Consider the following 18,476-nt stretch of genomic DNA (forward strand, 5'->3'; position numbering starts at 1 on the left):
ACTACAGAAACTAACTAACTCGGACAGAACTTGGAGAGCCACGTCCTCAAGTGAGAAACCAAAAGGTATGGCCTTTGATGTTAAGTGGGCTTTGAACCCAAGCCCATTTATAATCTCGGCGCTGTAGCTGGCGCCTTTAGTCTCAGGTATTTAGGTGAATCAAGAGGATCGAGATTTAGAGGTTAATCTCTCTAACCAAGCAAGACCCTCACCCACAAGCTTAAAAATTAATTAGGGTCTAGAGGTGTGTTTGGCTTATAGAGAGTCCCTGAGTTCAATATTCAATCTTAGATTTAAAAAACAAAAACGAACAACAAAAAATGGGCAGTTCCTTTGCAGCTGCTCACTTGCTAATAAAGGAGAAACACCGAGGCAATCAAAATAAGAATCCCTTTATTAGGGAAAGCTGTGTGGCCGAGAAAACAGCTGTCCAGACTTGGGGCTTTCTTCTTCCCATCCCACACAAAAGAACCTCTTAAGTTTACATTGCCCCTTCCTCCTCAGGGGGATCATTCAGTTCTATTTCCAAAGACGAAAATTCTAGTTGAAGGCTTTTCGTTGGGATCAGTGACATTTAAAGATTAAATTACAACACATAAACCCCTTTTGGGTGTTTTGCCTTCATGTATATTTGTGCACTACATGCATACAGTGCCAGCCAAGTCCAAGAGATGATCAGATGGAGTCCCTGGGACTAGCGTTGCAGACAGTTCAGCCCCTCCCCACGGAGTCCTCTAGAAAAATAGCCAGTGAGTGCTTAACCACTGAATCATTTCTCCAATCCTTTAAGCTTAACTATCTTTTTTTTTTTTCTCCCGAGACAGGGTTTCTCTGTGTAGCTTTGGTGCCTGTCCTGGATCTCTCTCTGTAGACCAGGTTGGCCTCGAACTCACAGAGATCTGCCTGGCTCTGGTACCAGTGCTGGGATTAAAGGCGTGAGCCACTGCCCCCACCCATAAGCTTAAGTATCTTAATGAATGCCACAGATCAAGCCAGAAAGGCCTAAGAAGAAAGGGTTCTTGAGGAAAATTTCTTAGTGCGTTATATTCTGACATCTAATATTAGAGTTTAATTTAGTTTATGCTTTGCAGGCTCACTAGGAGGAATAATGAAACCACAGACTGGTGATATCCAAGCGTTGAATAGCAGTTTACACGCTGACCCAACCTTGGAGGGAAACCATTTCTACCTCTGTCTATGAGATCACTCCCTTCCAGAAACACTTGGCCGAGGCATAACAGCCTTTCCATAGAATGCTTCATAGTTCGTTAGATGCTTCTTTAAAACCCAGAAGCAGGCTCCCTGCCCCAACCCAGGCACAGCCCAACAGGAGAAAACAAATGGCCACAGCCTCAGGCAAGGATTGTGGTTACAGCTGGAATTGGGCCTCAAAGGTGCCAGGAACTGACAGAAGCAAGAACAATGCAGGACCCTATTTGTCCTTCTTGTTTTCCCCATCCGGCACAGCAGAGGGAGCAGGGGCCACAGGACTCTCTTCCGACACACTGTCTCCACCCTTTGACAGCTTCTTGGCTCGTTGGTAGAGTTCATTCAAATTGAACTCTCGAATCACATTCTCCTATGCAAAGAGATGAACAAACACATCAGGCACTAGGTGGGAAGGTAAAGTCCAGAGCTTGAGAGTAGATGTATTTAACTAAGCACAGTCTAGAAACCAGAGGAATCAGAGGGCAGAAGTCTGTCCTAACCTAATTTTTCTTTTCTATTAGAGGTCAATTTCTGTACCAAGAATTGTACCTCCATGCAACTGTAAAGCAGTCCTATGAGTCATGTGTTACTACCTCAGATTTACTGATGAGGAACCTAATTGCATACAAACTACAGGCACCTCATAGACCAGGTCTTATTTATGATTTTCCTCAGTATTAGCAGCAGGCATATAACCAATCTGCTGAGTGACTTACTAGGTGACATCCAGTAACTAATCTACACCCTTAAAAACAGTGGGCAAGTGGCAGAATTCAGAATTAAACCCAGATTAAGTACAAAGCCCATTCACTGTTGTATATACTTCTCCAAACCATTGCCCATTTTTTTTATGTACCTCAGAAAAGGTCCAAGAGACGGCTCGTCCTTTCTTGTCAATCTGTGGCCGCCGAATTACCTCCTTGCCACCTTGGAACAGGATCAGGGTAGGGAGTTGTTTGGTGAGGGGTGACGTGCTCACTTTGTACCTATAGGCCCAGAGAGGACTTTGTACATGCAGCTGTATCCATCACTTACATCACTCTAAGTAATTCTCAGCTCAGACCCTCTGCCCAGGCATCTACATACCGTGTGCTAACATCAGTATAGCGTCCAACATCTACCTTCCCGAAATTTAGCCCTGTACAGTTGTACCTGCAAAAAATATATTATTTAACATATTGAAAAATACAGGAATGGATCAAGGGAACTAGAAATAGAGATACCTAGGTAAGAAAGGGAGAAACAACTTTGGATGTGCAAAATTAGGCCAAAGGAAGGAAGCCACAGAATTTCCATTTTTGACATGCTTCACTCTGCATACTCACTTGAGGGACAGGTCAGCATAGATGGGAGCAAATGACTGACAATCATTAGACCAATTGGCAAAGAACTCCACAATCCAAGTGACCCTCTTGTCCCGCTCCAGTTCTTCCTACCACACAAAGGGAAGAGAGAATAGGCTGAAACAGCTGGGCATCTGAGAAGATTCAGACCTGTGACTAACTCCTTAGCCTCAACTTCCCCTTCTGCATAATCAACCAGTACCCTGACAACCTTTTCAGGTTTGTTTGTTGGTACCGAAGATTGAATCTAGTGCCTCACACACGTGAGGCAAGCAGTCTACCATAAGCAAAATGACCAATTTTTTTAATAACCTAAAAAAACTTAATGGTATTTATCGTGTGGGTATAGAGACATGTGCACTGCCCACTTAGAGTCAGTTTTCTCTTTCCAGACTGAAGACTGAGGTTTGGCAGCAAGGACCGTCTTTCTTACCCACTGAACATTTTTGTTTTTGTTTTAAGTATATATATATATCTTATTTATTATTATTGCGTATGTCTATGTGCCATGGTGCACATATGGAGGACAGAGGACAACTCTGTGGAGTGGGATCTCTCCTTCTACCTGTACGTGGGCTCCAGGGACCAAGTTAGGTGGTCAGGGCTCGTGTGGCAGATGTCCTTACCTGATGAGCCATCTCACCAGTCTACCAGCCTTTCTTTTGAGACAATCTTACTGTGTACCTGAGGCTGTCCTGGAACTCACTATGTGGCCTACACTGGCCTCAAACTTGCAGCAATCTGCTGGGGGTGGGGTGGCATACACCTTTAATGCCAGCATCTGGGACGCAGAGGCAGGTGGATCTCTTCGTTCAAGGCCAGCCTGGTCTATGGAGGGAGTTCCAGGACAGTCACGACTACACAGAGAAATCTCGTCTTGAAAAACAAAAATGAACAAACAAACAATAAAACAGGAAAACAAAACAAATAAACAAACAAACAAACAAAAAACCATTCTTGCAGCAATCCTACCCCAGGTACCAGGAAAACAATTATGTATCACCAACCCCAGTGATGATTTCCATCCTGAGGCCCCATCTTTATGAATAAAGAGCACAAAACCACAAAGCAGGAACCAAGAAACAAGAAACAGAAAGTAGAATACTCACGTCAATGGTTTTATCATTGAAGTACTTGATGTACTCAGGACCCATGTACAGGGGGGGCTTGCAGGTCATCAGGAACACTGAACACAGAGAAAAGATGTCAGAGATATATACAGGGGCTTTTACAGAGTTTCTGCAAACCCACTCAGGAATTTCAGACATCAAAGAATATACATGTGTACATAGATCGCCAACACATATTCCTCTTAAAATACTAAGTAAATACTCACCACCTGCACATAATTAAGAGCTACAAATATAACTCACTAGGTGTAAGATAAGGATTGGAATCTGGTCCTCAAAAATCAAGCCTTTATCAAAGAACTTTACTGTTTCAAATAATTAACTATAGAACCATAACGTAATAAAAGCCATTTTCTCACCTATGCAGAGGGTGAGGTACAGTAGACCCATTCGAATATCCAGGCGGAAGAAAAGAATTGCGTTGGCCACCTTACTGAACATGAAGATGTTGCCTACGTGTTGCTCCACAGTGACTGGAACACAGAGATACCACAGTCAGGCTGGGCTGAGGGCTCCCACTCTTTTGTCCCTCTTCCTGGGGTACTTTGAAATGGGAACAGGAGGGAGAGGATACAGAAGTTGAAGGTCAAACTAGCCCCTGGCATGAAATGTGGAACTAGTTCATTAAATAACACTCCTCCAATAACATGAAAAAGGAGCTTCTGAGGGCATGCGTCCTAACCCCCAATCAGTGCAAAGCAGGGAAGCTTACTGGATCTGCGGTTCTTCATCATCACAATGGCACTGAGGAACATCAGGATCTCCACTTCTCTCTGGAAGAGAGCCAGTGACAGCTGAATGAGGCTGATGGGATGAGGGCAAAATATGAAATGCAAAACAGGAGATCCAGCTTGGGTTAAAGAAGTAACTGGATCTGGCTAAGGTGTAGTGGGACCAACAAGTCAAAAGAGCTAAGTTAGAGTCTACCCTTGGCACCAGAATGGTATCTTTCAGCAAATCCCTGACCTTTGGGTTTTCTCTTCTTTATTTTTCCTCTCTCCCTCCTTCTATCCTTGAGACTTGCTCTCACTATCCTGCCCAGGCAATTCTCCTGCCTCAGCCTCAGGATTACAGTGGTACATCACCATGTCCCACTAGTTTTCTTTAACTACATTTATTGGTGTCATGTGTGTACTCCCATGCATGGGCCCAGCACACATGTGGAAGGCAGAGGATAACTTTCCTTCTCTCTCACTGTGTAGTCCAGGCAAGTTTCAAACTCACTGAAGCTCCTCCCACCTCAGCCTCTCTAGTGCTGGGCACTTTCTTGTCATTTGGTTTTGAGAAAGATCTTGCTGCATAGCTTAGGCTACAATGTTTTGTCTTTATTTTTTTTAGAGAATGTTTTGCAGGTCAAGATGGCACCCAAGTCCCTATGTTGCTTTAAACTTGTGATCCTGCCTCCACCTCCTAAATGCTGATATTACTACACATGTGTACCACCATGCTGCACTTCTTAACAATTACTATTAGTAGTAGTATACTACAATTTCTTTTCAGTGAGCCTCAAATTTTTATTGTTTTGCATCTTCAGGATACCCAAATGTAAGTCCACATTAGTAGTGCACACTTGTGAACCCAGCATTCTGGAGGGTAGAGGCAGGAGAAATGCCAAAAGCCCAAACCTATCTTGGTCTACATAACAAGTTCCAGGCCAGCAAGGGCTATAGGCACAGCTCCACTGTTGCTGGCACGGCCTGAGGAGCTCCCCTAATCTTTTAGGAGCCCTTTCAGGTCAAATTGGTACTCATAGTTTCATTAAAGGAGTTTCACAGTTGGCCAATCTAAAGAGTTTTAAATATTGTTTTGCCTATATATATTCTGTGTGAGGGTGTTGGATCCTGGACTTACAGATAGTTGTCAGCTGCCATGTGGGTACTAGGAATTGAACGTGGGTCCTCTAGAAGAGCAGTCTGTGCTCTTAACTGCTAAGCCATCTCTCCAGCCCCATATGTGTTTGTTTTTAACGAATTATTTTAATTTATGTGTATTAGTGGTTTGCCTGAATATATTTAAGTGTACTACTATGTGTCTACTGCTTGCAGAGACTAGAGGTCAATGCTGGAACTAGAATTATGGATAGTTGTGACCCACCATGTGGGTGTGAGGAACCTTACCCAAGTCCTCTAGAAGAGCAGCCAGTGCTCTTAACTACTGAGCCATCTCTCCAGCCCCCAGAGTTGAGGTCTTCTTAAAACTATTTCAATATTCACTTTTATTATTTTTATCACATGCATGTGTTCGGATATGTGCAATTGATTGCAGGTGCCTAAAAAACACCTCTAAGGCTGGAGTTACAGGCAGCCATGAGCCTCCTGATGTGGGTACTGGGAATCAAATTTGGATTATCAGAAGAGTATTTGGGCCAGGCGGTGGTGGTGGTGGTGGTGGTGGTGGTGGTGGTGGTGGTGGTGGTGGACGCCTTTAATCCCAGCACTCGGAAGGCAGAGGCAGGCAGTTCTCTGTGAGTTCGAGGCCAGCCTGGGCTACAGAGTGAGTTCCAGGAAAGGCGCAAAGCTACACAGAGAAATCTTGTCTCAAAAAAACAAACAAAAAAAAAAAAAAAAAAGAAGAGTATTTGGGGTTTGTTTGGTTTGTGTTTTTTGGGACAGGGTTTCTCTGTGTAGTCCTGGCTGTCCGTAACTCACTCTGTAGACCAGGCTGGCCTCAAGCTCACAAAGATCCACCTGCTCTGCCTCCCAAATGCTGGGATTAAAGGGCATTCGCCACCACTGCCTGGCATGACAGTATGTGTTCTTAACCACTAGGCCATCTTTCTAGCCCTAAGCTATTTTAGTATAGGCTTGTAAGTATGTAGGTTAAGGGAGAAAGAGGAGTTCAGAAAGACTCAAGGGCGTGGGCACTTCATTTTCTTCACCATAGTCATCTATAACATACTGGTGGGATTTGAAGTTATCTTCAAAGGGCAGCTAAGAAGCCTAGATGAAATCATAAGGCGATTCTTTTCTTTTTTCCCTTGGGTTTTTTGAGACAGGGTTTCACTGTGTATCCCTGGCTGTCCTGGTACTGGCTATGTAGACCAGGCTGGCATCAAACTCAGAGATCTGCCTGCCTCTGCCTCCCAAGTGCTGGGATTAAAGGAGTGTGCCACCACAATCCAGCTTCATGGGTGATTCTTTTTTTTTTTTTTTTTTTAATTTATATATTTATTATGTACACAGTGTTCTGCCTGCATGTATGCCTGCATGCCTGAAGAGGGCACCAGATCTCATAATAGATGGTTGTGAGCCACCATGTGGTTGCTGGGAACTGAACTCAGGACCTCTAGAAGAGCAGCCAGTGCTCCCAACCTCTGAGCCATCTCTCGATCCCCCATAGAGCAATTCTTAAGAGGCACCTGGCAGTGTTACAACTTATAAGGTACGACTCTAGAGCACAGGAATGGAGGAAAGTAGGGTCTTTGGCGTGGTGTCGTTTTGAGATAGGGTCTCTCTATGTAGTCTTGACTGACCTGGAATGTGTTATATAGACCAGGAGGGTCTACTTCAATCTCACAGAGATCCACCTGCCTCTGTCTCCAGAGTGCTGGGGCTGAAGGGGTACTACACAAAGCCTGGAAAAGGTATGGTATCTTTTTTCTTTTTTTAAATTTCAGGGCTGAGGACCGAACCCAGGGCCTTGTGCTTGCTAGGCAAGCGTTCTACCACTGTGCTAAATCCCCAACCCCAAGGTATGGTATCTTTAATGCAAACAAAGTTAGTAATCTTGTTTGAGAGTCCCAGAAATGTCCGAGGAAAGAAACGAGCTCTACCCAAGGTTATAGTAATACCTTCAGGCCTTAAGTCTGGGTCACTGCTATTTTAACATAAACATTTGTATAGTAAAGGAATATTAGCTCTATGCCCACAACCTTCACAGTGAATGTTAATTGTTCTGAAATTATTGCTTCTCAGATGGTGAGGGGCTCCCCTCGACTCGTGTTTTTGTAATCTTCCCCGTTTTTCTATTACCCCCTGAGGATGATAGTGTGTGAAGTTATGGTGGCCAGGGTAGTCATACGGTTACTTTTCCACCTAAGTCATTTTGTTGAATTAGCGACCAAAGTCGACCGGCCTATCAGAGAATTAAACAAGGTTAGACAGCAGTTTCTGAAAGCTGTGTGACCTTGGAAAAGTCGCCTACCTACACTGAGATCAGTGTGCTAGATGGATAGACAGACGGATAGATGAATGAATAAATAAATAGAAATGGTATTTCTACTAGATAGATAGATAGATAGATAGATAGATAGATAGATAGATAGATAAATAAATAGAAATGGTATTTCTACTACCGGCCCGTCTTCCTCACCAGCGCCCCAGGAAGCTTGGCATCACTGTAGAAGACTGTTCATGTGTGAAGAAAACCCTGGAATATTTCTCCATCTTAAACAAAGGGGTTAAGAATAGTAACGGCCCAGCACTCGGGAGGCAGAGGCAGGCGGATCTCTGTGAGTTCGAGGCCAGCCTGGTCTCCAAAGAGAGTTCCAGGAAAGGCGCAAAGCTACACAGAGAAACCCTGTCTCGGAAAAAAAAAAAAAAAAAAAAAAAAAGAATAGTAACGGCCTAGGGTCTCCACTAAGTCTGTAGAATGGTTACATCCCGAAATCTACCCCTACACTTTCATATGCAGCTGCAGGGGCAGAGATGGTCAAGGTCGAGAGCTACTGAGGCAGGGGGGCGCTCACCCAGTCAAAGTCACACGGGTTACCATCTTCGCGCTGCGTGGGGAGACCGTTGCAAATCGGCGGCAGTTTCCTCACGAGGAGGAAAGCAGCGGAGAGCAGGGCAGACAGAAGGCAATAAGGTCGGGCCAGCCATCGAGAAAGCCGCGGCACCGAGTACACCAGAGCAATCAGAGGCGCGAGGACAGCCATCTTTCCTGCCGGTTCTCTCGCAGGCTCCGTCCCGCCCCCAGCTCTTCCCTCCGCCGCCCCCCACCAGCGAGGCTTCTATTGGGCCAAATATCAGCTGCAACGCCTCCGGACCCGGATGTAGATCTCTTATTGGGTGCTATGAGAGATCAGAAAATGGGTTAGGGAGTCTGTTGGTTGAGGTAGTTGTCGCTTTTCTACCTGAGTCATTTTATTGGCTAGAAGACTGCGAACTGCTTCCCGAACAGCGACGGAAGTAGTTACCGGAAGATGGTAGGCGGGGCCTAACGCATCCAATGACGGGAAGGTCTTAAGAGGCCGGGGGTGGTGCTCTGTGAAAGTAACTGTCCAATGAAAGTCATTAACGCCAGATCCCGGGTAACGCAGGAGCCCAGAGTGCAATGGAGAATTTCACGGCGCTGTTTGGGGCTCAAGCTGACCCCCCGCCGCCCCCAAGCTCCCTAGGCTTCGGGCCGGGAAAGCCGCCGCCGCCACCTCCACCCCCTCCGGGAGGGGGTCCGGGCACGGCCCCGCCCCCGACGGCGACCTCGGCCCCCGCGGGCGCAGACAAGTCGGCTGCTGGAAGCGGGCCCTTCTACCTTATGCGGGAATTGCCGGGTGAGTAGTGGGGCTTAGGTGACGGGTGTGGCCATCAGCCTGCTCTGCGAGGTGTGAGGTCACGGGCGACGCGTGGCCACTGGGCAGCTCAACACTCAGAAGCTTTTTGGCGAGTCATAACCCTAAGAGATAGCTTGATTTCTTGGGGTGTTTTTTGGGGTGGGCGTGAATATCCGGGGCTACTTCTGGCGAGAAGTTCTGTGATTGTGTTCTTTGACAGCCGTTTGTGACTCTATAAAAAACGTGAGCCATTGTTTGGAACCCGGGAAACCTGATTTAACATTTCTGGAGACTTTAAGGTTTTAAAGTCTGTCAGGTATATAGCAAGTTGCCATCCTTGTCAGGGACTCGAAGGTTAACATGTTTCAAGAAAATACTAAAATTGAACCAACTCTGTCATTCATACCATTATTTGGAAATTGGGGGCATGTGGCTCAGTGGTGGGACTCCTGCCTGCCATGCTTGAGGCGGTGTTTTCACAGAATGTTCTCTGAGTAGGTAGCATTCAAGAGTAAACAAAGCCACCCGTGGACAGAGAACAGATACTTCTAGATACAAGAAACTTGATTAGGAGTCTGTTTGGGGGAAAAGCTTGGAATATCTGAGGGCCAGAAGACAGATTGGACTCGAGTAAAACGAACAAATCCAGTAGTGATGGGAGATAGGCAAAGGCCTTTATAAGGCAATATAGGGTGTGTAAATTTCAAATTGAAGCCATTTCAACATGGGTGCAATATGATCTAATTTATTGACTTTCAGATATTCAGCAGAATGAATGAAAATGGGATAATCAGAAGTTACCAGTCAGTGTTCAGGAAAGAGATAATGGTTTGGACCAAATCTTAGCAGTAAAGAAGTAAATGGATACAGGATACATGTTAGAAGCAGAGCCTACAGAAATAAAGAACTAAATATAAAAGGAGAGAGGAATTGGGTCTTGTACAGAGGCTATGGTAGTCTGAGAGTAGGAAGTTGTGGAAAGAAAAAGGTTGACAGGCTGAAAATCAAGAAGTGTTCTGGACATGTTAAGTCTTAGGGACTTGTGGTACTATACACCAGCACTCAGGAGGTGCAAGCAGGAGGATCCAGAGTTCAAGCCCAGCCTAGGTGACATGAGGTCCTGCTTCAAAAGGAAAAGTCCTTAGTTCATTTCAATAACTATTAGCAAAATAGTTTGACATTCACATCAGTGTGTAACAATTATTGTAGCCCTCTTAGATATTGTATTTTATAATTGAGAAACTGAAGCATAGATTGGCTATGCTTTAGTGATAGGTGTCTTCCAGCAGTTTTCTTTATTTTAGTTGTTATTGTTTGTTTGTTTGTTTTGAGACAAGGTCTCACTATATAGCTTTGGCTTGCCTGGAATTCTCTGTAGATCTGACTGGCCTTGAACTCCACCTGCCTCTGCCTCCACGTGTGTGCCACAATGCCCTGGTTTATCTTTTACCTGTTCTTTTTTTTTTCTTCTTAAGATTTATTTATTATGTATACAGTGTTCTGACTACATGTGTCTGCAGGCCAGAAGAGGCCATATCTCATTACAGATGGTTGGGAGCCACCATGTGGTTGCTGGGAATTGAACTCAGGACCTCTGGAAGAACAGCCTGAGCCATCTCTCCAGCCCCGCATTACCTGTTCTAATTGTACCTCTTTATCAGTTAATCAACATGAATCAGTTGACAAATACTAAATTTCTGTTTGAGGCAGATGCTGGGTATGTAGGAATGGAGGGAGGGCTGGTGTGAGAAGTGGAGATCGTGGTTTGAGGCTTGTGCTTGTGTTTTCGTTAGTGTCAGTCTTACTACTTTGTAGTCATCCTTCACACATCTTAGGAAAAATGTTAAGAGCAACCTGATGGTTTTCAGAATTTGTTGTTAGCCAAAATGACATCGAGAACAAGATGTCAGCTGGGCGGAGGCGGTGCACGCCTCTAATCCCAGTACTTGGGAGGCAGAGACAGACAGATGGTGAGTTCGAGGCCAGCCTGGTCTACAGATTGAGTTCCAGGACAGCCAGAGCTTAACAGCTGAGAAACCTTGTCTTCAAAAACCTAAAAAAAGAAAGAAGAGAAAAAGAGAGAAATTTTCCATGGATGAGTAGTGGTCGATTAGGCTCCAAAGCTAAGTTAGAATAAAAATATGAATAGGAGGAAGCCTGGGGATGTAGCACGAAGTCCTATATTCAATCCCCATACTTGACAAACCACAGAGAGACTCTGTCTCAAAAATTTTTTTTTAATAAATCATTTTTAAAAAGTATTAGGTTCCATGGCTAAAGAGTTGGCTCAGTGGTTAAAAGGACTTGCTCTGGCAGAGCACTGGGACTTGATTCCTAGCCCCCACTCGGGGCTCACCACTTCTATAGACATCTATCATGTACACATGTGGCAAACATACGTACATGCAGGAAAAGCACTCATACATACAAAATAAGGTAAATCTAAAAAAAAGACAATTTAGAAAAAGTATTAGGCACAAGTATCATGATTTTTTGTTTAGTTTTCAAGACAGGGTTTTTCTGTAGCTCTGGCTGTGCTGGAACTCATTTTGTAGACCAGACTGGCCTCGAATTCAGAGATTTGCCTGCGTCTGCCTGCTGAGTGCTGAAATAAAAATTAAGCATGCACTGCCACCGGGTGGCTTGAGTGGCTTGAACTATGGGAATTTAAGTAGCAGTTTCTTTGCTTCCCCACCCCACCCCCCAGGACTGAGAATCACACTCAAGGCCTTCGACATTGCTACATAAGCACTCGATCACTGTTTTTATTTTGTTTTGTTTTAATTAAGAAGTATTGTTTTCTACAGTTACAGAATGTGAGTTCCAATAATTGGAATAAAGAGGCCATAGTGATGTGAACAGGATTTAGAATTTCAAGAAGGAAAAAAATGAATCTGCATGGAGTTCACATTTCAAGATTTATTTTCAGGAATCATAGCTTCTGAAAGTTTATAAATCATTTTCAAAGACCTAACAGTTTTTTTTTTAATCTTTTTTTTTAATTTATTTATTTATTATGTATACAGAAGAGGGCACCAGATCTCATTACAGATGGTTGTGAGCCACCATGTGGTTGCTGTGAATTGAACTCAGGACCTCTGGAAGAGCAGTCGGTGCTCTTAACCACTGAGCCATCTCTCCAACCCGCCCTAACAGTTCAAATAGAAGTTAAACTCATATTTCTGTATTTTTTAAGCGTTTATTTTATATGTATGAATGTTTTCCTGCATGTGTATATATGACTTACGTATGTGCCTGGTGGTGTGGAGGTCAGAGAGGGCGTCAGATTCCCTGGAATGGGAGTTACAGATGCCTGCCTATAAGCTGCCCTGTGGGTGCTGGGAATGGAATCTGGGTCATCTGCTGAGCCCCCTGATATTTACTTCCTTAATTTCCCCTTTTGATGAAGTCTCATGTTACCCAGGATGGCCTCAAAACTCAATGTAGCCAAGGATGAGCAAGAACTCCTGATCTTCCTGCCTCCTCCTCCTGAATGCTGGAATTACTGGTGTACGCCACTTAGTTCAGCTTGAACTCCTTTTTTAGAAATTATGAAAGCACCACGAACCTTCTCAACAGAACCTTAAGCATAACCATCTGGAAGGAGAAGCCCTGGCAAGCAGAAGGCAGTGCCAGTTGTGAGAGGCATTGTAATGCCAAGTATCCCAACACTGTTGCCCAGCACTCTTCTAGTCATTTGACAGTTTAGAGAAGGAAACGGGTGGAGGAAGAACTAGACCAGAAGAAAAATGCTTGTTTATTTCAGAAACATTTTAGTGTATAACCTGGGCACTAACTAGTCATGTGAATAAGACACCATCTCTGCCCTCAAGGACTCACAGTTCAGAACCTGAACTTTCCCAAGTAAATGATCATAAACAAGTCACCTTACCTGTATGTTGTCAAAATTAATCAATGAGCCTTGAAAATAATGAAATGCAAAGTTATTATCCTATTACATAAAAAAAGGAGACAGCAGCAGACAGGACAGCTAGTATTAGAACTCTAGTTGCTCGTATTTTGATTGAGTAGTTCTTTCTAGGTAATACTTGGTATCATGAAGAATAAACATGTTGGTCACAAGGTAGTCACAGCCACAAAAATCTACTGTTTTCCTGTGGTGATTAGTCTTTCTTCCTATTAAAAAATAAATAAATAAAGCAAGGCATGGGGGCACTCACGTGTAACACCAGCACTCTCAGGAGGCTAAGGCAGGAAGTTGCCATAAGTTTGAGGCCAGCTAGAACTACATAGCAAGAGACTGTCTCAATAAGTAAATACACCGCCAGCCAGCAGAGGGCCACTGACAAGACCCGCATGCCACTGCATCCAATTTGTAGTAGTAACTTTTAGTGTAGCTGTAACTAAACTTTAAGGTTCTGTTACCCTGATCCAGGCAGAGATGTTTCTGAGACATTTTATAAAATGCAGAACAATATCTGTTTGATACAGTGTCATGTAAGTTATTCTAGTTAGTCTGGTTTTGTTTTGGGTTGTTTTGTTTTTTCGGTTTCTATCTCTGCCCTGCTCCATTCCTTTTCCATTCCTCTAGCCCACAGTATAATATGTTATGTTTGTTATATGTTACTGAGTTGGGGGTGTTTGAGACAGGATCTCACTATATAGCCCAAGCTGGCCTGGAATGCAGCTGTCTTGCCTCAGCCTCCTCAGTGCTGGCATTACTGGCTTACAGACAGGTATGCACCACCACACCTGGCTGTTATCACAGGTTTAGTGTCTGTTATCTAAAATGTCTCAAATTTTACAACTTTTCAGAATATTTGCATAGATTTTACTAGTTACATATCCCAAATCCAGAAGTGTGAAGTATGGAATGCTCCAAAATCTGAAACCTTTTGAGTGCTGGAATTCTGTAATTACGGTGGTTTGAATAAGAATAGGCTCATATATTTGAATGTCTAGTCACCAGGGAGTGGAACTCCTTGAATAGATGAGAAGGGTTAGGAGGTGTGGCTTTGTTGAAGGAAGTGTGTCACTGGAGGTGGGCTTTGAGGGTTCACAAGCCCATGCCAGGTCTAGGCTCTCTTTCTGCCTGTGGATCAGTAGGTAGCTCTCAACTCCTCCAGCACCGTGCTGCCATGATGATGAGTTAAGCCTCTGAAACTGTAAGCAAGCCCCCAGCTACGTGCTTTCTCACAATTTTAAGATTTGCCATGGTCATGTCTCTTCACAGCAATAGAACAGTGATTAGATGTTCTTATTTAATAGATTCCTCGTTAGTATTAAAATATAGTCCTTCATGGGGCTGGAGAGATGGCTCAACAGTTAGGAGTACGGGCTGCCCTTGTAAAAGACCCAGGTTCAGTTCCTTGGGCAGCTCCCAGCCATCCTAACTCCAGTTCTAGGGCACCTATCCCCACTTCTGACCTCTGCAGGCATCAGACACACACGGTACACATGTATACCTGCAGGTAAAATAAACATACACATAAAGTAAATCTAAAAATTGTTTTTCCCTTCAATCCCTTCTGGGTTAGTGACAAAAAAATTATCATCTTCTTTTGCTATAACTTGGTTATTGCTGTTTTCTAGGCAGTACAGAGCTGACCGGCAGCACCAATTTAATCACACACTACAACCTGGAGCAGGCCTATAATAAGTTCTGTGGGAAGAAAGTGAAGGAGAAGCTAAGTAACTTCCTGCCTGACCTGCCAGGGATGATTGATCTCCCTGGCTCCCATGACAACAGCAGCCTCCGCTCCCTCATTGAGAAGCCTCCTATTCTTAGTAGCTCTTTTAATCCGATCACAGGGACCATGCTGTCTGGTTTCCGCCTCCATACTGGCCCGGTGAGTCCCTTCCCTTCTTAGGGAAGAAGAAAAGTGGGGAGGCCTAATAGGCATGGAGGTAATTTTCTGTCCAAGTCTGGGAGAAAGGATTTCCTGTCTCTCCTCACCTGGACCTTCCTTTGGTTCCCTCAGTTGCCAGAGCAGTGTCGTCTGATGCATATTCAGCCTCCCAAGAAGAAGAATAAGCATAAGCACAAACAGAGCCGGACCCAGGACCCTGTGCCCCCAGGTAAGAAGCACTTTTGTTCAGATCGAGACACTGGCCCGAGTCTGCTTAGTTCCTCTGAACTCACAGATTTCCCCAAGAAGAAATTCATGTATTGACATTTCTTGGGCAAGCAGTGACTTGGCATAGCTGCTCTATCAGCAGCTCCATGTCCTTTCTGGACACGCAGAAAAAAGCAGTTCCCCAGAGAAAAACAATGAAAGCATGAAATTTGCAGGCAAATGAATGGAACTAGAAAAAATTATCCTGAGTGAGGTAACCCAAACCCAGAAAGACAGTCATGGTATGTACTCACTCATAAGTGGATTCTAGATATAAAATAAAGAACAATCAGACCACAACCCATAGAACCATGGAGGCTATATTTATAGCATGGAGGTCCCTAGGACGACTGGCTTATAATAAATTTCGGATTTACTCAATTATTGAAAAAAAAAAAAATAGCCAAACGAATGGAAACACATGAACTGTGAACCAAAGGCTAAGGGGCCCCCAGCTAGATCAGGCCCTCTGAATAGGTGAGACAGTTGATTGGCTTGATCTGTTTGGGAGGCATCTAGGCAGTGCTACCAGGTCCTGTGCTCATTGCATGAGTTGGCTGTTTGAAACCTGGAGCTTATGCAGGGACGCTTGGCTCAGTCTGGGAGGAGGGGACTGGACCTGCCTGGACTGAGTATACCAGGTTGATAGCAGCCCTTGGGGGAGGATTTGCCCTGGAGAAGGTGGGATTGGGGGGTAGGCTGGGGGAAGGGGAGGAGGTGGGAAGGGGGAGAACAGGGGAACCCATGGCTGTTATGTAGAACTGAATGGTATTGTAAAATAAAATAAAAGGAAAAAGAAAAAGAAAAAAGCAGTTCCCACATGTTGGGTTTTCCTGTAGCCTTAAGAGTTCATAGCAGATCTTAAGCTCAACAGTTTATAGGCTCTTAATATCTCCTACAGAAACTCCATCTGATTCAGATCACAAAAAGAAGAAAAAGAAAAAAGAAGAGGATCCTGAACGGAAAAGGAAGAAGAAAGAGAAAAAGAAGAAGAAGGTAAGAGGGATATTATAGTGCCCATTGAGTTTTCAGTGTAACCATTTTTTGGTTTGTTTTCTTCTGTTTGATGTATACATTTCCCTACACGTGCAGTGCCCAGAGACCAGAAGAGGCTTTGGCCCTGGAACTGGAGCCACCGTCCTATTGTGGTGCTGGGAACTGAACTCGGGTTTTCAAGACAGTACATGCTCATAACCAAAGCCATCTCTTCAGCCCCCATCTCACCCTTCTTAAATAGAATCCTTTGCTTCAAGTTGGACCCAAGATTGAAACCCAAGGCAAACATTTTTCTTTTACAACACTGGCCAAGGCTAGTTCATTTGTTCTTTTTCTCTTTGAGGTAGTGCCCTACCACTGAGCTATCCAGTCTCCTTTAAAAAAAAAATTTTTTTTTTTAAAGATTTATTTATTTATTATGTACACAGAAGAGGGCACCAGGTCTCATTACAGATGGTTGTGAGCCACCATGTGGGTGCTGGGAATTGAACTCAGGACCTCTGGAAGAATAACCTCTGAGCCATCTCTCCAGCCCCTAAAATTTTTATTTTGCTTGTTTATTGATAATTTTTGAGACAGAGTTTCACTGAGTTGCCCAGGCAGGCCTTGAATTTGCAATCCTACCTCTGCCTCCCAAACAACTGAGGTTCCAAGTCTATGCTTGCGGGCTTATCTTGTATTATTGACTTAGGGTTTTTGTTGTTTTGAGACAAGGTCTTAATGAGATTCTGCCTTGGCTGGCCTGGGACTCACTATATAGATGCTGGCTTCTGTCTTTCTCCAGAGTACTGGGATTAAAGGAATGCACCATGTCCAGCCAGGTCTATCTTTTAGTTTCTAAATAGTCTTACTCCCTTTTTCTTTGTCTCCTCCAGAACCGACATAGTCCAGACCACCCAGGTATGGGCAGCTCCCAGGCCAGCAGCAGCAGCAGCCTCCGCTAACAGGATCACTGAACTCTGCCAAGGATGGCTTTCCTGTTATATTGAACCTGCTGACAAAAACTGTCTTCCAGGCACGTGGGCACTGCCTTGGGGCATCCAACAGCTAGACAGGCCAGCCCCTGCTGTGCTTGTGACTAATATACTTTAGAGAAATGCCATGCTTTTCTATGGTTTAGTCCAGTTGGCTTTTTCATGGACATCCCTTTTCACAAGAAGCTGTTTTTGGGTTTTTTTGTTTGTTTTCCCTTATACTCTTGTGCAATTTTACTTCAGGACGCCATTTGTTAAGTTTTTCTTTTTAAAAAAATGTGTTTAACAGACTGGCTAGTATGGCTACCTTTTAAGAGACAAGTATATGAGTTTTAAGACAAGGCACTGCTAAGACATAAGAGATTTTGGTTCTTGCCATCACATTATTTCCTTAGGCTGGGAAATCAAAATGAGAGCAGAGAATATGGTTGAAAAGCTAGTTTGCTAGTATTTTCCCACAGCAGACACAAAATACTTTGCCCATAATGTTCAGTGCCTGGATGATCTTCAGCCCCTGTCAGGAAAGCTGGTCCAGATAAGGTTTATGCCTGTGTTGATACACAACATGGGACTATTATAAAACACCCACAATCACCAGTATATTTAAAGACAACTGGTGTTTTGGTGTTTGTTTTCTTATGCCCTCACCCTTTTTTTCCTGGGACTGACCCAAGCTTTGTATATGCTGGGCAAGCTTATCTCCCCCCACCCCCTTATTCTTATTCTTTAGTTTAAATATGGATTTGGTTATTTAGGAAAAAGAAGCTTTTTGGTTTGTGTTTTTTTTAGACATCATCTCACTATGTAACCCTGGCAGGCTATGAAGACCTCAAGCTCAAGAGACCTAACCGCCTCTACCTCCCAAGTTCTGGGGATCAAAGGCATGTACCACCATGCCTGGCTTTTTATTTTACTTTTTTAAAAAAAATAAGTATTTACTCTTATGTGCATTGGTGTTTTACCTGCGTGTCTGTCTGTGTGAGGGTGTCAGATCTTGGAGTTACAGACAGTTGTGGGCTGCCATGTGGGTGCTAGGAATTGAACATGGGTCCTCTGCAAGAGCAGTCAGTGCTCTTAACCACTGAGCCACCTCTTCAGCCCCTATTTTACTTTCTAAAGAGGAACAAATGTTATGAAAAGTAAGGTTTCTCTCATCCAGCAGGGCATTTAATTTGATAGCCAGAATAAAAGCAGACCAGAGAATGAGGCTTCCCTTTTGACAAGACCATTCACCTTGCCTTAGCCAGATAAAACAC

At 44.0% G+C, this 18,476-nt stretch overlaps 2 protein-coding genes across 2 annotated transcripts; one reads left to right on the forward strand and one right to left on the reverse strand.

Moving 5' to 3' along the window:
* Positions 1-1,046: 1,046 nt before the first annotated feature.
* On the reverse strand, positions 1,047-8,907 carry Tmx2 (thioredoxin related transmembrane protein 2). Its single transcript, XM_028894171.2, has 9 exons — positions 8,820-8,907; positions 8,370-8,694; positions 4,395-4,455; positions 4,042-4,155; positions 3,662-3,738; positions 2,535-2,641; positions 2,296-2,361; positions 2,066-2,195; positions 1,047-1,579 (listed from the first exon to the last, which is right to left on the reverse strand). The coding sequence occupies exons 2-9, from the start codon at positions 8,556-8,558 to the stop codon at positions 1,433-1,435; spliced, it is 891 nt and encodes a 296-aa protein (XP_028750004.1). The 5' UTR covers positions 8,559-8,694; positions 8,820-8,907; the 3' UTR covers positions 1,047-1,432.
* On the forward strand, positions 8,826-17,984 carry Med19 (mediator complex subunit 19). Its single transcript, XM_028894168.2, has 5 exons — positions 8,826-9,173; positions 14,727-14,983; positions 15,116-15,212; positions 16,152-16,246; positions 17,122-17,984. The coding sequence occupies exons 1-5, from the start codon at positions 8,957-8,959 to the stop codon at positions 17,188-17,190; spliced, it is 735 nt and encodes a 244-aa protein (XP_028750001.1). The 5' UTR covers positions 8,826-8,956; the 3' UTR covers positions 17,191-17,984.
* Positions 17,985-18,476: the final 492 nt, after the last annotated feature.

This window comes from Peromyscus leucopus, chromosome 4, assembly GCF_004664715.2.
Source record: "Peromyscus leucopus breed LL Stock chromosome 4, UCI_PerLeu_2.1, whole genome shotgun sequence".
NCBI lineage: Eukaryota > Metazoa > Chordata > Mammalia > Rodentia > Cricetidae > Peromyscus > Peromyscus leucopus.

What these genes read in the sequence shown, in the direction of transcription:
- Med19 (XM_028894168.2), top strand. Translation starts at nt 8,957, where the DNA reads ATGGAGAATTTCACGGCGCTGTTTGGGGCTCAAGCTGACCCCCCGCCG. An exon ending in TCCGCCTCCATACTGGCCCG is followed by an intron (nt 14,984 to 15,115) that starts GTGAGTCCCTTC and finishes TGGTTCCCTCAG; the next exon opens with TTGCCAGAGCAGTGTCGTCT. An exon ending in CCAGGACCCTGTGCCCCCAG is followed by an intron (nt 15,213 to 16,151) that starts GTAAGAAGCACT and finishes TATCTCCTACAG; the next exon opens with AAACTCCATCTGATTCAGAT.
- Tmx2 (XM_028894171.2), bottom strand. Translation starts at nt 8,558, where the DNA reads ATGGCTGTCCTCGCGCCTCTGATTGCTCTGGTGTACTCGGTGCCGCGG. An exon ending in ACCCGTGTGACTTTGACTGG is followed by an intron (nt 4,456 to 8,369) that starts GTGAGCGCCCCC and finishes GCTCTCTTCCAG; the next exon opens with AGAGAAGTGGAGATCCTGAT. An exon ending in TCAATGATAAAACCATTGAC is followed by an intron (nt 2,642 to 3,661) that starts GTGAGTATTCTA and finishes TTTGTGTGGTAG; the next exon opens with GAAGAACTGGAGCGGGACAA.